This window comes from Mustelus asterias, unplaced genomic scaffold, assembly GCF_964213995.1.
Source record: "Mustelus asterias unplaced genomic scaffold, sMusAst1.hap1.1 HAP1_SCAFFOLD_3965, whole genome shotgun sequence".
NCBI classification, from domain to species: Eukaryota; Metazoa; Chordata; class Chondrichthyes; order Carcharhiniformes; family Triakidae; genus Mustelus; species Mustelus asterias.
The window spans coordinates 1-22,796 of NW_027593910.1; the positions used below are offsets into that span (position 1 = coordinate 1).

General features: G+C 53.4%; 1 protein-coding gene across 1 annotated transcript; it reads left to right on the forward strand.

Moving 5' to 3' along the window:
- Positions 1–113: 113 nt before the first annotated feature.
- Positions 114–6,284, forward strand: LOC144490885 (C-type lectin domain family 10 member A-like; the record flags this gene model as incomplete). Its single annotated transcript, XM_078208570.1, has 3 exons — positions 114–265; positions 3,947–4,059; positions 5,560–6,284. Coding segments are annotated over 3 exons (428 nt in total), but the record flags the coding sequence as incomplete, so codon positions are not given.
- Positions 6,285–22,796: the final 16,512 nt, after the last annotated feature.

The following is a 22,796-nucleotide window of genomic DNA, read 5'->3' on the forward strand; positions in this document are numbered from 1 at the left end:
GATTAAGGGTCTTTAGTTCTGATATTTACTCCTGTATTTAGCAATAGTAATGTGTAACCTTCACCTGATTATTTCTTGCTTTATACTTTACCTTCTCTCCCTGTCGTCCCCAGACTGTACAAGTGATCTGTGCCACAAGTACTGGTCCCCATTCCAAGGCAACTGTTACTACTTCTCGCTGAGCGCCCTGAGCTGGGAGGAGAGTCGGCAGAATTGTATCTCACAGGGCTCCGAGCTCTTGGTGATTCGCAACAAGGAGGAACAGGTCGGAAAACACTCACCCTGTGCTGAAACTGTCCTGGGAGTGTTTGATGGGGGACAGTGCAGAGGGAGCTTTACTCTGTATCTAACCCCGTGCTGTACCTGTCCTGGGAGTGTTTGATGGGGACAGTGTAGAGGGAGCTTTACTCTGTATCTAACCCCGTGCTGTACCTGTCCTGGGAGTGTTTGATGTGGACAGTGTAGAGGGAGCTTTACTCTGTATCTAACCCCGTGCTGTCCCTGTCCTGGGAGTGTTTGATGGAGACAGTGGAGAGGGAGCTTTACCCTGTATCTAACCCCGTGCTGTACCTGTCCTGGGAGTGTTTGATGGGGGGACAGTGTCGAGGGAGCTTTACTCTGTATCTAACGCCATGCTGTACCTGTCCTGGGAGTGTTTCATGGGGACAGTGTAGAGGGAGCTTTCCTCTGTATCTAACCCCGTGCTATACCTGTCCTGGGAGTGTTTCATGGGGACAGTGTGGAGGGAGCTTTCCTCTGTATCTAACCCCCGTGCTGTACCTGTCCTGGGAGTGTTTGATGGGGGGACAGTGTAGAGGGAGCTTTACTCTGTATCTAACCCGGTGCTGTACCTGTCCTGGGAGTGTTTGTTGGGGACAGTGTAGAGGGAGCTTTACTCTGTATCTAACCCCGTGCTGTACCTGTCCTGGGAGTGTTTGTTGGGGACAGTGTAGAGGGAGCTTTACTCTGGATCTAACCCCGTGCTGTACCTGTCCTGGGAGTGTTTGATGGGGGACAGTGTAGAGGGAGCTTTACTCTGTATCTGACCCCGTGCTGTCCCTGTCCTGGGAGTGTTTAATGGGGACAGTGTCGAGGGAGCTTTACTCTGTATCTAACCCCGTGCTGTACCTGTCCTGGGAGTGTTTGATGGGGGGACAGTGTGGAGGGAGCTTTACTCTGTATCGAACCCCGTGCTGTACCTGTCCTGGGAGTGTTTGATGGGGGACAGTGTAGAGGGAGCTTTACTCTGTATCTAACCCTGTGCTGTATCTGTCCTGGGAGTGTTTGATGGGGGACAGTGTCGAGGGAGCTTTACTCTGTATCTAACCCCGTGCTGTACCTGTCCTGGGAGTGTTTGATGGGGACAGTGTAGAGGGAGCTTTACTCTGTATCTAACCCCGTGCTGTACCTGTCCTGGGAGTGTTTGATGGGGACAGTGTAGAGGGAGCTTTACTCTGTATCTAACCCCGTGCTGTACCTGTCCTGGGAGTGTTTGATGGGGACAGTGTAGAGGGAGCTTTACTCTGTATCTAACCCCGTGCTGTACCTGTCCTGGGAGTGTTTGATGGGGGGACAGTGTCGAGGGAGCTTTACTCTGTATCTAACCCCATGCTGTACCTGTCCTGGGAGTGTTTCATGGGGACAGTGTAGAGGGAGCTTTCCTCTGTATCTAACCCCGTGCTATACCTGTCCTGGGAGTGTTTGATGGGGGACAGTGTAGAGGGAGCTTTACTCTGTATCTCACCCCCGTGCTGTACCTGTCCTGGGAGTGTTTGATGGGGGGACAGTGTAGAGGGAGCTTTACTCTGTATCTAACCCCCGTGCTGTACCTGTCCTGGGAGTGTTTGATGGGGGGACAGTGTAGAGAGAGCTTTACTCTGTATCTAACCCCGTGCTGTACCTGTCCTGGGAGTGTTTGATGGGGACAGTGTAGAGGGAGCTTTACTCTGTATCTAACCCGGTGCTGTACCTGTCCTGGGAGTGTTTGTTGGGGACAGTGGAGAGGGAGCTTTACTCTGTATCTAACCCCGTGCTGTACCTGTCCTGGGAGTGTTTGATGGGGGACAGTGTAGAGGGAGCTTTACTCTGTATCTGACCCCGTGCTGTACCTGTCCTGGGAGTGTTTAATGGGGACAGTGTCGAGGGAGCTTTACTCTGTATCTAACCCCGTGCTGTACCTTTCCTGGGAGTGTTTGATGGGGACAGTGTAGAGGGAGCTTTACTCTGTATCTAACCCCGTGCTGTACCTGTCCTGGGAGTGTTTGTTGGGGACAGTGTAGAGGGAGCTTTACTCTGGATCTAACCCCGTGCTGTACCTGTCCTGGGAGTGTTTGATGGGGGACAGTGTAGAGGGAGCTTTACTCTGTATCTGACCCCGTGCTGTCCCTGTCCTGGGAGTGTTTAATGGGGACAGTGTCGAGGGAGCTTTACTCTGTATCTAACCCCGTGCTGTACCTGTCCTGGGAGTGTTTGATGGGGGGACAGTGTGGAGGGAGCTTTACTCTGTATCGAACCCCGTGCTGTACCTGTCCTGGGAGTGTTTGATGGGGGACAGTGTAGAGGGAGCTTTACTCTGTATCTAACCCCGTGCTGTACCTGTCCTGGGAGTGTTTGATGGGGGGACAGTGTCGAGGGAGCTTTACTCTGTATCTAACCCCATGCTGTACCTGTCCTGGGAGTGTTTCATGGGGACAGTGTAGAGGGAGCTTTCCTCTGTATCTAACCCCGTGCTATACCTGTCCTGGGAGTGTTTGATGGGGGACAGTGTAGAGGGAGCTTTACTCTGTATCTCACCCCCGTGCTGTACCTGTCCTGGGAGTGTTTGATGGGGGGACAGTGTAGAGGGAGCTTTACTCTGTATCTAACCCCCGTGCTGTACCTGTCCTGGGAGTGTTTGATGGGGGGACAGTGTAGAGAGAGCTTTACTCTGTATCTAACCCCGTGCTGTACCTGTCCTGGGAGTGTTTGATGGGGACAGTGTAGAGGGAGCTTTACTCTGTATCTAACCCGGTGCTGTACCTGTCCTGGGAGTGTTTGTTGGGGACAGTGTAGAGGGAGCTTTACTCTGTATCTAACCCCGTGCTGTACCTGTCCTGGGAGTGTTTGTTGGGGACAGTGTAGAGGGAGCTTTACTCTGGATCTAACCCCGTGCTGTACCTGTCCTGGGAGTGTTTGATGGGGGACAGTGTAGAGGGAGCTTTACTCTGTATCTGACCCCGTGCTGTACCTGTCCTGGGAGTGTTTAATGGGGACAGTGTCGAGGGAGCTTTACTCTGTATCTGACCCCGTGCTGTACCTGTCCTGGGAGTGTTTAATGGGGACAGTGTCGAGGGAGCTTTACTCTGTATCTAACCCCGTGCTGTACCTTTCCTGGGAGTGTTTGATGGGGACAGTGTAGAGGGAGCTTTACTCTGTATCTAACCCCGTGCTGTACCTGTCCTGGGAGTGTTTGATGGGGACAGTGTAGAAGGAGCTTTACTCCGTATCTAAACCCATGCTGTACCTGTCCTGTCTGTTTGTGGTTAGCGTGTCGATCGAGCGGGGGGAGAGGGGGGCTGCTTTGTCCTGGAGGGTGTCGAGCTTTCTCGAGTGTTGCCGGGAGCCGTATCCATCCAGGCGAGTGGAGAGAATCCCATCACACTCCGGACTTGTGTCCTTGTCGATGGTGGGACAGGCTTTGGGGAGGTGGGAGTCAGGGGGGGAGTTACTCTCTGCAGGATTCCCAGCCTCTGTCCTGCTCTGGGAGCCACAGTATTGATATGACTGGGTCCCAGCTCAGTTTCTGCTCAATGGGAACCCCCGGGATGTTGATAGTGGGGGAGGGGATTCAGCGCTGGGAACGCCATTGACTGTCAAGGGGGGGAGATGGTTCGATCCTCTCTTGTTGGAGATGGTCGTTGCCTTACGTGTTGTCCGCAGGACTCTCACCAGTTACTTGCCTTTTCAGGAGTTCGTGGCTGAGTTCAACCTGAGCCGTACGTTTTGGATTGGAATCAAGGACAGTCCGCTGGAATCGGCCTGGATGTGGGTGGATGGGACATTTGTACACGAGGACCTGATGTGAGTACGCCGCAGTGTGGGGAGCAGGGGGACACTGGCTGGGAAGGTGAGCCTCGTGTCGGTGGGAGCCTGACCGGGAAGACATTTGAGAGGGAATCAGAGATAGTGAGGGGTCATCGAGGTTTCCAGCATGGAAACAGGCCTTTCGGCCCAACTCGTCCATGCTGCCCAGTTTTTAATCACAAAGATAGTCCCAATTGCCCGCGTTTGGTCCATAATCCCTCTATACCCATCTTACCCATGTAACTGTCTAAATGCTTTTTAAAAGACAAAATTATACCCGCCTCTACTACTACCTCTGGCAGCTCGTTCCAGACACTCACCACCCTTTGTGTGGAAAAATTGCCCCTCTGGACACTTTTGTATCTCTCCTCTCTCACCTTAAACCTCTGCCCTCTAGTTTTAGACTCCCCTACCTTTGGGGAAATATATTGACTATCTAGCTGATCTGGGCCCCTCATTATTTTATAGACCTCTATAAGATCACCCCTCAGCCTCCTACGCTCCAGAGAAAAAAGTCCCAGTCTATCCAGCCTCTCCTTATAACTCAATCCATCAAGTCCCGGTAGCATCCCAGTAAATCTTTTCTGCACTCTTTCTAGTTTAATAATATCCTTTCTATAATAGGGTGACCAGAACTGTACACAGTATTCCAAGTGTGGCCTTACCAATGTCTTGTACAACTTCAACAAGACGTCCCAACTCCTGTATTCAATGTTCTGACTGATGAAACCAAGCCTGCCGAATGCCTTCTTCACCACTCTGTCCACCTGTGACTCCACTTTCAAGGTGCTATGAACCTGTACCCCGAGACCTCTTTGTTCTGTAACTCTCCCCAACGCCCAACCATTAACTGAGTAAGTCCTGCCCTGGTTCAATCTACCAAAATGCATCACCTCACATTTGTCTAAATTAAACTCAATCTGCCATTCGTCAGCCCACTGGCCCAATTGATCAAGATCCCGTTGCAATCGGAGATAACTTTCTTCACTGTCCACTATGGCCCAATTGATCAAGGACAGTAAAGTAGAAACCCAAAAATGGATGGCCGAGGAAAGAAAAGGACTCCAGATAGAGCACCATCAGACCATCAGATCTTGGAGCAGAATTAGGCCATTCGGCCCATCAAGTCTGAACCTCTTCTTGAGGGAGGACATTGTAACTCTTTACTCTGTATCTAACCCCGTGCTGTACATGTCCTGGGAGTGTTTGATGGGGACAGTGTAGAGGGAGCTTTACTCTGTATCTAACCCCGTGCTGTACCTGTCCTGGGAGTGTTTGATGGGGGACAGTGTAGAGGGAGCTTTACTCTGTATCTAACCCCGTGCTGTACCTGTCCTGGGAGTGTTTGATGGGGGCAGTGTAGAGGGAGCTTTACTCTGTATTTAACCCCGTGCTGTACCTGTCCTGGGAGTGTTTAATGGGGGACAGTGCAGAGGGAGCTTTACTCTGTATCTAACCCCCTTTGCTCTCCCTTCCTCCGTCCCTCTCCACCCCTAGGTTCTGGGGCCCAGGCAATCCTGACAGTTACTTCGACTACCAGCTGGAGGCCTTCAAGAACTGCGTGCTGCTCCGCAGAGGTGCCTGGGCCAACGCCGTGTGCAACTCGCCTTACCATTGGATCTGCAAACGGAGGTCGGAGCCAGTCCCCATCGAGCTGTGAGGCAGAACCGGAGGATACCCCCCCTTCCCTCTGCCCTCCCCACACCCTGGGGGGTGAACACGGGGTGTGTGGGGGGGGCGCCGCGGGAGCGTGAGACCTCGAATCGGAGGATACACCCCCCTCCCCTCCCCCTCTGCCGTCTCCCCTCCCACACACCGGGGGGGGCTGGGGGCGAACACGGGGTGTGGGGGCGGGGCGCCGTGGGAGCGTGAGACCTCGAATCGGAGGATACACCCCCCTCCCCTCCCCCTCTGCCATCTCCCCTCCCACACACCGGGGGAGGGTGGGTGGCGCTGGTGGGGGAACATGGGGGCGTGCCGTGGGAGCGTGAGACCTCGAATCGGAGGATACACCCCCCCCTCCCCTCCCTCTCTGCCGTCTCCCCTCCCACACACCGGGGGAGGGTGGGTGGCGCTGGTGGGGGAACATGGGGGCGTGCCGTGGGAGCGTGAGACCTCGAATCGGAGGATACACCCCCCCCTCCCCTCCCTCTCTGCCGTCTCCCCTCCCACACACCGGGGGAGGGTGGGTGGCGCTGGTGGGGGAACATGGGGGCGGTGCCGTGGGAGCGTGAGACCTCGAATCGGAGGATACACCCCTCCCTCCCCTCCCTCTCTGCCGTCTCCCCTCCCACACACCGGGGGGGGCTGGTGGGGGAACATGGGCGGCGGGAAGGGGGGGCGCCGCGGGGGCGTGAGAGCTCGACAGTTGTTTGAAGCAGTGCCCGCGTGGTGCGGGGGGGTGCTGCGGGTTGGGGGGGGTGCAGGGGGGTGCTGCGGGGTGCGGGGGGGTGCTGCGGGGTGCTGCGGGGTGCAGGGGGGGTGCTGCGGGGTGCTGCGGGGTGCGGGGGGGTGCTGCGGGGTGCAGGGGGGGTGCTGCGGGGTGCTGCGGGGTGCGGGGGGGTGCTGGGCGGGGGCGGCACAGCGTTTATGTGCGCTTGGGCTGCAGCTTTGCGTCCGGACTTGACGGGAGGAACAGCAGCCCCGGCAAGCAGAGCGGGAGGGAGGGAGAGCCTCACCAGTGGGTCTGCAATGGAGGTCGGAGCCGGTCCCCATTAAGCTGTGAGGCGAAATCGGAGGATACCCCACGTCCCCTCTGCCCTCCCACACCCCGGGGTGGGAGACGGTGGGGGGGAGGAGAGCGGGGCGGGGGAAGGAGCCCCGTTGCCCAAAGGCGGACGCCTGACTTCACTTGCGTCCCCTTTCCCGGCGCTCCGAGTTGGTGGAGGGAATGGCGGGGGGGGGATAGATTTCGGCTGGAGGGAGGGGGGAAACACGGAGGGGGCGAGGGAACTGTCAGCCGGAGGGGGGCGGGTGCAGGTGGGACAGGTGCCTGGATATTTTGTGGGGTTTTTTTTTTCTAAATCCCGAGTCACAAATGTCAGCGTTGATTGTTTGGAATAAAAGTTCAGCTGCTCTGATTCCTGTCTGCAGCGACTGCCTTCATTTGAGCCGGGGTGAAGGGGAGGGGAGATGGTGTGGGGGGGTGTGGGGGGTGCTGCGGCTGTCAGAAGGTCTGGGCAGTGTCTGCGGGGTTAAACTGCAGAGGGACCCAGAGAGTTCAAACTGCGAGCGTGGACTCAGCCTCTGCCCCGGTACCCCACCCCCCGCCACTGAGTATTACACAGGAGTTAGGAGCACGTTCACACTGTAGTTAAGAAAGCCCCACCAACTCCTCTACTTTCTCAGAAGACGAAGGAAATTTGGCATGTCAGCTACGACTCTCACCAACATGTACAGATACACCATAGAAAGCATTCTTTCTGGTTGTATCACAGCTTGGTCTGGCTCCTGCTCTGCCCAAGGCCGTAAGGAACTACAAAGGGACGTGAATGTAGCCCAATCCCATCACGCAAACCAGCCTCCCATCCATTGGCTCTGTCTACACTTCCCGCTGCCTCGGGGAAAAGCAGCCGGCATAATCAAGGACCCCCCCCACACACCCCGGACATCCTCTCTTCCACCTTCTTCCGTCGGGGAAAAGATATAAAAGTCTGAGGTTACGTACCCACCGACATCCTGGTAAATCCTGGTAAATCTCCTCTGCACCCTTTCCAACACTTCCACATCTTTCCTATAATGCGGCGACCAGAACTGTACGCAATACTCCAAGAGCGGCCGCACCAGAGTTTTGTACAGTTGCAGCATGACCTCCTGGCTCCGAAACTCAATCCCTCTACCAATAAAAGCTAACACACCGTACGCCTTCTTAACAACCCTATCAACCTGGGTGCCAACTTTCAGGGATCTGTGCACATGGACACCCAGATTCCTCTGTTCATCCACACTACCAAACATCTTACCATTAGCCCAGTACTCTGTATTCCTGTTACTTCTTCCAAAGTGAATCACCTCACACTTTTCCGCATTAAACTCCATTTGCCACCTCTCAGCCCAGCTCTGCAGCTTATCTATGTCCCTCTGTAACCTGCCACTTCCCTCTGCACTGTCTACAACTCCACCGACTTTAGTGTCATCCGCAAATTTACTAACCCAGCCTACCATGGGGAACCTTATCAAACGCTTTGCTGAAATCCATATAGACCACATCAACCGCTTTACCCTCACCCACCTCTTTGGTCACCTTCTCAAAGAACTCAATAAGGTTTGTGAGGCACGCCCTACCCTTCACAAAACCGTGCTGACTATCCCTAATCAAATTATTCCTTTCTCGGTGATTATAAATCCTATCTCTTATAATCCTTTCCAAAACTTTGCCCACAACAGAAGTAAGGCTCACCGGTCTATAATTACCAGGGTTGTCCCTACTCCCCTTCTTGAACAAGGGGATAACATTTGCTATCCTCCAGTATTCTGGCACTGTTCCTGTAGACAATGACGACACAAAGATCAAAGCCAAAGGCTCTGCAATCTCCTCTCTAGCCTCCCAGAGAATCCTAGGATAAATCCCATCCGGCCCAGGGGACTTATCTATTTTTACCCTTTCCAGAATTGCTCACACCTCCTCCTTATGAACCTCAATCCCATCCAGTCCAACAGCCTGCACCTCAGTACTCCCCTCGACAACACTGTCCCTCTCCAGTGTGAATACCGACGAAAAATATTCATTTAGTGCCTCTCCTATCTCTTCAGACTCCACGCACAACTTCCCACCCCTGTCCTTGACTGGCCCTAATCTTACCCTAGTCATTCTTTTACTCCTGACATACCTATAGAAAGCTTTAGGGTTTTCCTTGATCCTACCTGCCAAAGACTTCTCATGCAGTGGACATTCATAGAAATCATAGAAACCCTACAGTACAGAAAGAGGCCATTCGGCCCATCGAGTCTGCACCGACCACAATCCCACCCAGGCCCTACCCCCATATCTCTCCACATTTACCCACTAATCCCTCCAACCTACACATCTCAGGACACTAAGGGCAATTTTTAGCATGTCCAATCAACCTAACCCGCACATCTTTGGACTGTGGGAGGAAACCGGAGCACCCGGAGGAAACCCACGCAGACACGAGGAGAATGTGCAAACTCCACACAGACAGTGACCCGAGCCGGGAATCGAACCCGGGACCCTGGAGCTGTGAAGCAGCAGTGCTAACCACTGTGCTACCGTGCCGTTTTAACTCGTGGGAGAGACCGGAACTCGAGGGCACAACCTCAGGCTGAAGGGACGATCCTTTAAAACAGAGATGCGGAGGAAATCCTTCAGCCAGAGAGTGGCGAATCTGTGGAACTCTTTGCCGCAGAAGGCTGTGGAGGCCGGGTCATTGAGTGTCTTTAAGACAGAGATAGATAGGTTCCTGATTAATAAGGGGATCAGGGGTTATGGGGAAAAGGCGGGAGAATGGGGATGAGAAAAATATCAGCCATGAGTGAATGGCGGAGCAGACTCGATGGGCCTAATTCTTATATCTTCTGGTCTCCAGTCCACCTCCCCACCTGTTCCCCAGATCCCTTTAAGTCCTTTCCTATCAGAAATATATCTGTCTCCTTCTAGACACCATTCAATGATTCAGACTCCACCGTGCTGTGGGGGCAGCGAGTTCCACACATTCACCCCCCTCTGCGAGAAGTAGTTCCTCCTCATCTCCGCTTTAAATCTACCCCCTCTCAACCTCGACCTGTGACCTCTTGTTCCAGATTGCCCCACAAGGGGGGAGACACTTGGTCGATGTTTACTCTATCAGTCCCTTTTATCTCCCTCGATCTGGATCCCCCTCTCATCCTTCTAAACTCCAGCGACTACAACCCCAAACTGTTTAATCCCTCCTCGTACATCAACCCCTTTCATCCCCGGAACCGATCTGGTGAACCTCGCTCTGATCTGCCTCCAATGTCACCACATCCGTCCTCAAATAAAGAGACCAAAACTGGACACAATGCTCCAGGTGTGGTCTCACCAACGCCCTCGACAATGGCAGCAACACTTCTCTACTTCTATACTCCAGTCGCAGTAAGTGCCAACATCCCATTTGCCCCATGATTGCCTGCTGCACCTGCACACCGTTGTTCTGTGATGCACAAACAAAGACACCCAGATCCCTCTGCCCGGACGCATTTTGAATCTGCCTCCAATGCCACAGCCTCTCGTCATGAATTTGGCAAAAAGCAAATTTGCCCAAAGCTTGAATTTAATAATCAGGCCACGTGGCGGCCCGTGGGTCAGCTCTGCGGCCCCATAGCGCCAGGGACCCGGGTTCAATTCCAGCCTTGGGTCACTGACTATGCGGAGTTTGCACGCTCTCTCCTGGTGTCTGCGTGGGTTTCCTCCGGGTTCTCCGGTTTCCTCCCACACTCCAAAGATGTGCAGGTTGGGTGGATTGGCCATGCTAAATTGCCCCTTAGTGTCCAAAGATGTGCAGGTTGGGTGGATTGGCCATGCTAAATTGTCCCTTAGTGTCCAAAGATGTGCAGGTTGGGTGGATTGGCCATGCTAAATTGTCCCTTAGTGTCCAAAGATGTGCAGGTTGGGTGGATTGGCCATGCTAAATTGTCCCTTAGTGTCCAAAGAAGTGCAGGTTGGGTGGATTGGCCATGCTAAATTGCCCCTTAGTGTCCAAAGATGTGCAGGTTGGGTGGATTGGCCGTGCTAAATTGTCCTTTAGTGTCCAAAGATGTGCAGGTTGGGTGGATTGGTCATGCTAAATTGTCCCTTAGTGACCAAAGAAGTGCAGGTTGGGTGGATTGGCCATGCTAAATTGCCCCTTAGTGTCCAAAGATGTGCAGGTTGGGTGGATTGGCCGTGCTAAATTGTCCCTTAGTGTCCAAAGATGTGCAGGTTGGGTGGATTGGTCATGCTAAATTGTCCCTTAGTGACCAAAGATGTGCAGGTTGGGTGGATTGGCCATGCTAAATTGCCCCTTAGTGTCCAAAGATGTGCAGGTTGGGTGGATTGGTCATGCTAAATTGTCCCTTAGTGACCAAAGATGTGCAGGTTGGGTGGATTGGCCATGCTAAATTGCCCCTTAGTGTCCAAAGATGTGCAGGTTGGGTGGATTGGCCATGCTAAATTGTCCCTTAGTGTCCAAAGATGTGCAGGTTGGGTGGGTTAGCCATGCTAAATTGTCCCTTAGTGTCCAAAGATGTGCAGGTTCGGGGGATTGGTCATGCTAAATTGTCCCTTAGTGTCTAAAGATGTGCAGGTTGGGTGGATTGGCCATGCTAAATTGCCCCTTAGTGTCCAAAGATGTGCAGGTTCGGGGGATTGGCCATGCTAAATTGTCCCTTAGTGTCCAAAGATGTGCAGGTTCGGGGGATTGGTCATGCTAAATTGTCCCTTAGTGTCTAAAGATGTGCAGGTTGGGTGGATTGGCCATGCTAAATTGTCCCTTAGTGTCCAAAGATGTGCAGGTTCGGGGGATTGGCCATGCTAAATTGTCCCTTAGTGTCCAAAGATGTGCAGGTTCGGGGGATTGGTCATGCTAAATTGTCCCTTAGTGTCTAAAGATGTGCAGGTTGGGTGGATTGGCCATGCTAAATTGTCCCTTAGTGTCCAAAGATGTGCAGGTTGGGTGGATTGGCCGTGCTAAATTACCCCTTAGTGTCAGGGGGACTAGCTGGGGTAAATGTGTGGGATTACGGGGATAGGGCCTGGGTGGGATTGTGGTCTGTGCAGACGCGATGGGCTGAATGGCCTCCTTCTGCACTGTCGGGATTCTACGATTGAAATGCTGTTCGAATAATACAAGGAACATTCATTACCAAAACAGTAATAATGGAAGTTTGGTCACGCTAAAAAAAATATATAACCGGGTCTGATAGCTTTTGGAAAGTTTGGAGGTCTGTGGTAGTTGTCCGCTGTCTGTCAGATCTTCCTGACTCTATCCTTCTATGAGATAGCTGGATAATTTTCTGAAGAGATCTTTAAACTGGCAAGGAGAGCTGCTCGAGAGATGGTTTTTAAAGTTTATTTATTAGTGTCACAAGTCTGGCATTAACACTGCGATGAAGTTACTGTGAAAATCCCCCAGTCGCCACACTCCTGTTCGGGAGACACTGAGGGGGAATTTATCACGGCCAATGCACCCTAACCAGCACGTCTTTCAGACTGTGGGAGGAAACCGGAGCACCCGGAGGAAACCCACGCAGACACGGGGAGAATGTGTAGACTCCGCACAGACAGTGACCCAAGGCCGGGAATCGAACCCGGGTCCCTGGCGCTGTGAGGCAGCAGTGCTAACCCACTGTGCCACCATTCCGAGGCAAAGAATTATCGCTTGTCGTTGGATAGTGAATGATTCGGAGGTGAAGGAAAGGACTGCACGCTGAGGGCCACGTAATCCGTGAGGCTGGACCATTCCCCAGGAATCCGTGGGAGTGCGTCATCTCAGAACAATCAGCAACTTGGACTCCACAAAGACTGTGGGAGGGTCAGTGCTGAGGGAGCGCCGCACTGTGGGAGGGTCAGTGCTGAGGGAGCGCCGCACTGTGGGAGGGTCAGTGCTGAGGGAGCGCCGCACTGTGGGAGGGTCAGTGCTGAGAGAGCGCCGCACTGTGGGAGGGTCAGTGCTGAGGGAGCGCCGCACTGTGGGAGGGTCAGTGCTGAGGGAGCGCCGCACTGTGGGAGGGTCAGTGCTGAGAGAGCGCCGCACTGTGGGAGGGTCAGTGCTGAGGGAGCGCCGCACTGTGGGAGGGTCAGTGCTGAGGGAGCGCCGCACTGTGGGAGGGTCAGTGCTGAGGGAGCGCCGCACTGTGGGAGGGTCAGTGCTGAGGGAGCGCCGCACTGTGGGAGGGTCAGTGCTGAGGGAGCGCCGCACTGTGGGAGGGTCAGTGCTGAGGGAGCGCCGCACTGTGGGAGGGTCAGTGCTGAGGGAGCGCCGCACTGTGGGAGGGTCAGTGCTGAGGGAGCGCCGCACTGTGGGAGGGTCAGTGCTGAGGGAGCGCCGCACTGTGGGAGGGTCAGTGCTGAGGGTGCGCCGCACTGTGGGAGGGTCGGTGCTGAGGGAGCGCCGCACTGTGGGAGGGTCAGTGCTGAGGGAGCGCCGCACTGTGGGAGGGTCAGTGCTGAGGGAGCACCGCACTGTGGGAGGGTCGGTGAGGGAGTGCCGCACTGTGGGAGGGTCAGTGCTGAGGGAGCGCCGCACTGTGGGAGGGTCAGTGCTGAGGGTGCGCCGCACTGTGGGAGGGTCAGTGCTGAGGGAGCGCCGCACTGTGGGAGGGTCGGTGCTGAGGGAGCGCCGCACTGTGGGAGGGTCAGTGCTGAGGGAGCGCCGCACTGTGGGAGGGTCAGTGCTGAGGGAGCGCCGCACTGTGGGAGGGTCAGTGCTGAGGGAGCGCCGCACTGTGGGAGGGTCAGTGCTGAGGGAGCGCCGCACTGTGGGAGGGTCAGTGCTGAGAGAGCGCCGCACTGTGGGAGGGTCAGTGCTGAGGGAGCGCCGCACTGTGGGAGGGTCAGTGCTGAGGGAGCGCCGCACTGTGGGAGGGTCGGTGCTGAGGGCGCGCCGCACTGTGGGAGGGTCAGTGCTGAGGGAGCGCCGCACTGTGGGAGGGTCAGTCCTGAGGGAGCGCCGCACTGTTGGAGGGTCAGTGCTGAGGGAGCGCCGCACTGTGGGAGGGTCAGTGCTGAGGGTGTGCCGCACTGTGGGAGGGTCAGTGCAGAGGGAGCGCCGCACTGTGGGAGGGTCAGTGCTGAGGGAGCGCAGCACTGTGGGAGGGTCAGTGCTGAGGGAGCGCCGCACTGTGGGAGGGTCAGTGCTGAGGGAGCACCGCACTGTGGGAGGGTCAGTGCTGAGGGAGCGCCGCACTGTGGGAGGGTCAGTGCTGAGGGAGCGCCGCACTGTGGGAGGGTCAGTGCTGAGGGAGCGCCGCACTGTGGGAGGGTCAGTGCTGAGGGAGCGCCGCACTGTGGGAGGGTCAGTGCTGAGGGAGCGCCGCACTGTGGGAGGGTCGGTGCTGAGGGAGCGCCGCACTGTGGGAGGGTCAGTGCTGAGGGAGCGCCGCACTGTGGTAGGGTCGGTGCTGAGTGTTATAATTCAGGTCAGAAACTTCAAAGTGCTTTATAAAGACCGCCTGGTTCGTAAGTTTTGCCATTTGTCTTTGGTCCGGGTGAGTGGGAGATATTTCACTTCCAGGTATGATTCGACTGACCCATTAGGGAGCTTTAATCAAACAAAGTTTATTTAAGAATACACTTAATAGCAACAACTTTTACCAATTACAAACAAGTAAAATAAACAACCATGATATATTAATAAACCTTAACAACTAAATACCGTCCCAACCATCAAATCCCACAAACAAAAAATTTGCGACAGGTTTCGCACAGAAAATACGAATGCTGACGCGATGCAGGAACTTAGTCCTTTGGTTGGATGCTACAGTTGGCTTGAGGCGCACACACACACACAAGCTTGGATTCAAAACAGCTTTCCCAAAACACCAGGGAGAGAGAGAGAGTCTCGGTACTAACTCACAAAACCGCCAACAGCAGGATTTTCACTCCAGGTAGGGAAGAATCCTCGCTTCCCGCAGAACTTCCAATACCAGGGGCAGAGAGAGAGAGAGTAAAAAACACCTCTTTCAGTCTGATGTCCAAACACCTTCTCAACGAAAATAGCAGCTCAAAATGAAGGAACAACTCTCGCCTGACCTGTGAGACATCCTTCCCCCCCCCGCACTAACAATGCAGGGTCATTCAAAAAAAAAATCCCAGAGTCATAGAACATAGAACAGTACAGCACAGAACAGGCCCTTCGGCCCACGATGTTGTGCCGAGCTTTCTCTGAAAATGGACAAGACCCCATTGAAGGAGCGATAAAGGTGAAAGCAGAAAATGCTGGAAAATCTCAGCAGGTCTGACAGCATAGAATCCCGACAGTGCAGAAGGAGGTCATTCGGCCCATCGAGTCTGCACCGACCACAATCCCACCCAGGCCCTATCCCCACAACCCCATGCATTCACCCTAGCGAGTCCCCCCCTGACACTAAGGGGCAATTTAGCACGGCCAATCCACCCTAACCCACACGTCTTTCGGACTGTGGGAGGAAACTGGAGCACCCGGAGGAAACCCGCGCAGACACGGGGAGAACGTGCGGACTCCGCACAGACAGTGACCTGAGGCCGGGAATCGAACCCGGGTACCTGGCGCTGTGAGGCAGCAGTGCTAACCCACTGCACCGCCCTACCGCCCCCAACTGTGGGGAGAGGATAGAGGCAACATTTTGAGTCAAGATGGCCCTTGGTCAGAACAGATTCCAGTCGCTGCAGTATTTTTGCTTTGATCAGCAATATAAGGACTTCTGGTGGACAGTCCGGCAACAGTGGAAAAAGAAACTCAGAACTGCTTAACTGCAGAGAGCGTGATTGTTATAAAATACGTCCGAAAGGCAGACGAACGTAACAATTAGACCTATCTTTATGGGTGAGATGGGTTCGGGGATTTCAGAGCTGCACTCATTGTTCAACTCACACAGATCCATGTTATGTTGTTTAATGTAAACCCTTTTTGCAAACTAATTAATTCTCACAAACGTAGTAGAACATAATTGATGCGCTACTCAAACACGAGGCCTGAAGCTCGGTAAATGAAAGGCTTTTATTGACTGTAATGAAGCAGCCAGTACTTATGTACACTATCCCAGACTGAAGGGGTCCCAGCCAGAGCAGGGACTCTTATACCTCTCCCAGGAGACGGAGCCCGACTGGGATGTGCCACAACACGACAGTACAGAGGTGTAACAACCCCACCCTAACCCCAACAGCAACAATAGCACAACCCAACAGTAACATATGTACATCCTTGTAGTACTGGCCAGCCCCTGGCTCAGTACTATCCAGTGGGAACCAACGATGGTTCACCACAATAATACCATAAGAACTAGGAGCAGGAGTCGGCCATCTGGCCCCTCGAGCCTGCTCCGCCATTCACTAAGATCATGGCTGATCTTTTTGTGGACTCGGCTCCACTTACCCGCCCGCTCACCATAACCCTTAATTCCTTCACTGTTCAAAAATCTATCTATCCTTGCCTTAAAAACATTCAACGAGGTAGCCTCAACTGGGCAGAGAATTCCACAGATTCACAACCCTTTGTGTGAAGAAGTTCCTCCTCAACTCAGTCCTAAATCTGCTCCCCTTTATTTTGAGGCCATGCCCCCTAGTTCTAGTTTCACCCACCAGTGGAAACAACTTCCCTGCTTCTATCTTATCTACTCCCTTCATAATCTTATATGTTTCTATAAGATCTCCCCTCATTCTTCTGAATTCCAATGAGTATAGCCCCAGTCTACTCAGTCTCTCCTCATAAGCCAACCCTCTCAACTCCGGAATCAACCGAGTGAATCTCCTCTGCACCCCCTCCAGTGCCAGTGTATCCTTTCACAAGTAAGGAGACCAAAACTGTACACAGTACTCCAGGTGTGGCCTCACCAGCACCTTATACAGCTGCAACATAACCTTGCTGTTTTTAAACTCCATCCCTCTGGCAATGAAGGACAAAATGTCCATTTGCCTTCTTAAATACCTGCTGCACCTGCAAACCAACTCCTTGAGATTCTTGCACAAGGACACCCGGGTCCCTCTGCACAGCAGCATGCTGCAATTTTTTACCATTTAAATAATAGTCCATTTTGCTGTTCTTCCTCCCAAAATGGATGACCTCACATTTACCAACATTGTACTCCATCTGCCAGACCCTCGTCCACTCACTTAGACTATCCATATCCCTCTGCAGACTTTCAGTGATGTTGAGCTGTGTTGTGCGGCAACTAGAAGCTGGATTTGACTGACGGAGGTATCAAAGTGGATGTTATTTGGGAAAAGGTGGAGACTTCAAGGAATGTGGGTGTAGTTTAGCAACAGGAGATAATTTCAGATAAAATGGTGACACTCGATATTAATTATTAACGGACTGAAGTGTCACAGTCTATCGGAGTCTTTCTTGTGCGTTTTGTTGCCTTTTACTTTCGTAAATATTCTTTACTGATTGTTCACACCCCGACTGGACTGGTTCCTCACTGCGTTACACCTCCTAACACACAAACACAGGAGCTAGAAGCAGGAGGAGGCCATTCGGCCCTTCCAGCCTGCTCCGTCATTCATTATGAATTCTCGGCTGATCATCAGATTCAACATCCTGATTCCCCCCCCCCCCGCTCCCCCCACCCTATCCCTCCATCCCTTTAGCCCCAAGAGCGATATCTAATATCTCCTCAAATTCACACAACGTTTTGGCCTCAACTACTTTCTGTGGGAGTGAATTCCACACATTCACCACCCTCTGGGTGAAGAAATTTCTCCTCACCTCAGTCCTCAAAGGTTTCCCCCTTATCCTCAAACTATGAATGGGAGAACCGGGTGCTCTGGCGACGAATGGAGAAACCCTCGGGGATTTTCACAATGACTTCATTGCAGTGTTAATGTGAGCCGACTTGTGACACTAATAAATACATTTAAACTTAAAACCCCTCTCTCCCCAACCTCCCACACTCGCTCCCTGCCACAGTTCTCTCTCTCTCTCTCTACCCTTCGCCCCTCCACCCCACTCCCTCTCCCCTGATCCCCTCTCCCTGCCCCCCTCTCCCCTTCCCCCCTCTCCCCTGCCCCCCTCTCCCCTTCCCCCCTCTCCCCTGCCCCCCTCCCCTGCCCCCCTCTCCGCTGCCCCCCTCTCCCCTGCCCCCCTCTCCCCTGCCCCCTCCTCCCCTGCCCCCTCTCCCCTGCCCCCTCTTCCCTGCCCCCCCTCTCCCCTGCCCCCTCTTCCCTGCCCCCTCCTCCCCTGCCCCCTCTCCCCTGCCCCCTCTTCCCTGCCCCCCCTCTCCCCTGCCCCCCCTCTCCCCTGCCCCCTCTTCCCTGCCCCCCCTCTCCCCTGCCCCCCCTCTCCCCTGCCCCCTCTCCCCTGCCCCCTCTTCCCTGCCCCCCCTCTCCCCTGCCCCCCCTCTCCAAGTCTCCCACTCCCCCCCTCCACTTCTCCCCTTCTCCCCCCCCTCTCTTTCCCCTCCCTCCCCTTCACCCCTCCCTACCCTTCAACCCCCCCCACCCTTCACCCCCCCACCCATCACCCCCCCCACCCTTCACCCCCCCCCACCCTTCACCCCCCCTACCCTTCACCCCCCTACCCTTCACCCCCCCATCCTTCACCCCCCCTACCCTTCACCCCCCTACCCTTCACCCTTCTACCCTTCACCCCCCCACCCTTCTCCCCCCCATCCTTCACCCCCCCACCCTTCTCCCCCCTACCCTTCACCCCCCCACCCTTCACCCCCCCACCCTTCACCCCCCCCACCCTTCACCCCCCACCCTTCACCCCCCTACCCTTCACCCCCCCACCCTTCACCCCCCCCACCCTTCACCCCCCTACCCTTCACCCCCCTACCCTTCACCCCCCCTACCCTTCACCCCCCTACCCTTCACCCCCCCTACCCTTCACCCCCCTACCCTTCACCCCCTACCCTTCACCCCCCCTACCCTTCACCCCCCTACCCTTCACCCCCCCTACCCTTCACCCCCTACCCTTCACTCCCCCACCCTTCACGCCCCCCTACCCTTCACCCCCCTACCCTTCACCCCCCCCTACCCTTCACCCCCCTACCCTTCACCCCCCCCACCCTTCTCTCCCCCACTAAGGGGCAATTTAGCATGGCCAATCCACCTAACCTGCACATCTTTGGACACTAAGGGACAATTTAGCATGGCCAATCCACCCAACCTGCACATCTTTGGACACTAAGGGGCAATTTAGCATGGCCAATCCACCCAACCTGCACATCTTTGGACACTAAGGGGCAATTTAGCATGGCCAATCCACCCAACCTACACATCTTTGGACACTAAGGGACAACTTAGCATGGCCAATCCACCCAACCTGCACATCTTTGGACACTAAGGGACAATTTAGCACGGCCAATCCACCCAACCTGCACATCTTTGGACACTCAGGGACAATTTAGCATGGCCAATCCACCTAACCTGCACATCTTTGGACACTGAGGGACAATTTAGCATGGCCAATCCACCCAACCTGCACATCTTTGGACACTAAGGGACAATTTAGCATGGCCAATCTACCCAACCTGCACATCTTTGGACACTAAGGGACAATTTAGCATGGCCAATCCACCCAACCTGCACATCTTTGGACACTAAGGGACAATTTAGCACGGCCAATCCACCCAACCTGCACATCTTTGGACACTCAGGGACAATTTAGCATGGCCAATCCACCTAACCTGCACATCTTTGGACACTCAGGGACAATTTAGCATAGCCAATCCACCCAACCTGCACATCTTTGGACACGAAGGTGCAATTTAGCATGGCCAATCCACCCAACCTGCACATCTTTGGACACGAAGGTGCAATTTAGCATGGCCAATCCACCCAACCTGCACATCATTGGACACGAAGGTGCAATTTAGCATGGCCAATCCACCCAACCTGCACATCTTTGGACACGAAGGTGCAATTTAGCATGGCCAATCCACCTAATCTACATATAAGGTTACATCTCCAGGGTGAGGTATCTAAATGGATACAAATTTGGCTTCTTGACAGAATCAGAAGTTTAACAACACCAGGTTAAAGTCCAACAGGTTTATTTGGTAGCAAAAGCCACACAAGCTTTCGAGGCTCTGAGCCCCTTCTTCAGGTGAGTGGGAATTCTGTTCACAAACAGAACTTATAAAGACACAGACTCAATTTACATGAATAATGGTTGGAATGCGAATACTTACAACTAATCCAGTCTTTAAGAAACAAAACAATGGGAGTGGAGAGAGCATCAAGACAGGCTAAAAAGATGTGTATTGTCTCCAGACAAGACAGCCAGTGAAACTCTGCAGGTTCACGCAACTGTGGGAGTTACAAATAGTGTGACATAAATTCTGATTCTAGGATCGCATGATAAAGACTCAGGAGGAAAAAAGCAGAAATATTTATGTGAAATAGTGTGACATAAACCCAATATCCCGGTTGAGGCCGTCCTTGTGTGTGCGGAACCTGGCTATCAGTTTCTGCTCCGCGACTCTGCGCTGTCGTGTGTCGCGAAGGCCGCCTTGGAGAACGCTTACCCGAATATCAGAGGCCGAATGCCCGTGACCGCTGAAGTGCTCCCCAACAGGAAGAGAACAGTCTTGCCTGGTGATTGTCGAGCGGTGTTCATTCATCCGTTGTCGCAGCGTCTGCATAGTTTCCCCAATGTACCATGCATCGGGACATCCTTTCTTGCAGCGTATCAGGTAGACAACGTTGGCCGAGTTGCAAGAGTATGTACCGTGTACCTGGTGGATGGTGTTCTCACGTGAGATGATGGCATCTGTGTCGATGATCCGGCACGTCTTGCAGAGGTTGCTGTGGCAGGGTTGTGTGGTGTCTTGGTCACTGTTCTCCTGAAGGCTGGGTAGTTTGCTGCGGACAATGGTCTGTTTGAGGTTGTGCGGTTGTTTGAAGGCAAGAAGTGGGGGTGTGGGGCTGGCCTTGGCGAGATGTTCGTCTTCATCAATGACATGTTGAAGGCTCCGGAGGAGATGCCGTAGCTTCTCCGCTCCGGGGAAGTACTGGACAACGAAGGGTACTCTGTCCACTGTGTCCCGTGTTTGTCTTCTGAGGAGGTCGGTGCGGTTTTTCGCTGTGGCGCGTTGGAACTGTTGATCAATGAGTCGAGCACCATATCCTGTTCTTATGAGGGCATCTTTCAGCGTCTGGAGGTGTCTGTTGCGATCCTCCTCATCCGAGCAGATCCTGTGTATTCGGAGGGCTTGTCCATAGGGGATGGCTTCTTTAACGTGTTTAGGGTGGAAGCTGGAGAAGTGGAGCATCATGAGGTTATCCGTGGGCTTGCGGTACAGTGAGGTGCTGAGGTGACCGTCCTTAATGGAGATGCGCGTGTCCAAGAATGCAACCGATTCCGGAGAGTAGTCTATGGTGAGCCTGATGGTGGGATGGAACTTGTTGATGTCATCATAGAGTTGTTTCAGTGATTGTTCACCATGAGTCGACACAGATGCCATCATCTCACGTGAGAACACCATCCACCAGGTACACGGTACATACTCTTGCAACTCGGCCAACGTTGTCTACCTGATACGCTGCAAGAAAGGATGTCCCGAGGCATGGTACATTGGGGAAACTATGCAGACGCTGCGACAACGGATGAATGAACACCGCTCGACAATCACCAGGCAAGACTGTTCTCTTCCTGTTGGGGAGCACTTCAGCGGTCACGGGCATTCGGCCTCTGATATTCGGGTAAGCGTTCTCCAAGGCGGCCTTCGCGACACACGACAGCGCAGAGTCGCGGAGCAGAAACTGATAGCCAGGTTCCGCACACACAAGGACGGCCTCAACCGGGATATTGGGTTTATGTCACACTATTTCACATAAATATTTCTGCTTTTTTCCTCCTGAGTCTTTATCATGCGATCCTAGAATCAGAATTTATGTCACACTATTTGTAACTCCCACAGTTGCGTGGACCTGCAGAGTTTCACTGGCTGTCTTGTCTGGAGACAATACACATCTTTTTAGCCTGTCTTGATGCTCTCTCCACTCCCATTGTTTTGTTTCTTAAAGACTTGATTAGTTGTAAGTATTCGCATTCCAACCATTATTCATGTAAATTGAGTCTGTGTCTTATAAGTTCTGTTTGTGAACAGAATTCCCACTCACCTGAAGAAGGGGCTCAGAGCCTCGAAAGCTTGTGTGGCTTTTGCTACCAAATAAACCTGTTGGACTTTAACCTGGTGTTGTTAAACTTCTGACTGTGTTTACCCCAGTCCAACGCCGGCATCTCCACTTCTTGACAGAAGCCAGAGCGTGGTTGTAGAGAGTTGTTTTTCAAACTGGAGGCCTGTGACCAGCGGTGTGCCTCAGGGATCAGTGCTGGATCCACTGTTATTTGTCATTTATATTAATGATTTGGATGAGAATATAGGAGGCATGGTTAGTAAGTTTGCAGATGACACCAAGATTGGTGGCATAGTGGACAGTGAAGAAGGTTATCTCCGATTGCAACTGGATCTTGATCAATTGGGCCAGTGGGCTGACGAATGGCAGATGGGGTTTAATTTAGATAAATGCGAGGTGATGCATTTTGAACCAGGGCAGGACTTACTCAGTTAATGGTAGGGCGTTGAGGAGAGTTACAGAACAAAGAGATTCAGGCGTACATGTTCATAGCTCCTTGAAAGTGGAGTCACAGGTGGACAGAGTGGTGAAGAAGGCATTCGGCATGCTTGGTTTCATCGGTCAGAACATTGAATACAGGAGTTGGGACGTCTTGTTGAAGTTGTACAAGACATTGGTAAGGCCACACTTGGAATACTGTGTGCAATTCTGGTCACCCTATTGTAGAAAGGATATTATTAAACTAGAAAGAGTGCAGAAAAGATTTACTAGGATGCTACCGGGACTTGATGGATTGAGTTATACGGAGAGGTTGGATAGACTGGGACTTTTTTCTCTGGAGCGTAGGAGGCTGAGGGGTGATCTTATAGAGGTCTATAAAATAATGAGGGGCCCAGATCAGCTCGATAGTCAATATCTTTTCCCAAAGGTAGGGGAGTCTAAAACGAGAGGGCATAGGTTTAAGGTGAGAGGGGAGAGATACAAAAGTGTCCAGAGGGGCAATTTTTTCACACAGAGGGTGGGGAGTGTCTGGAACAAGCTGCCAGAGGTAGTAGTA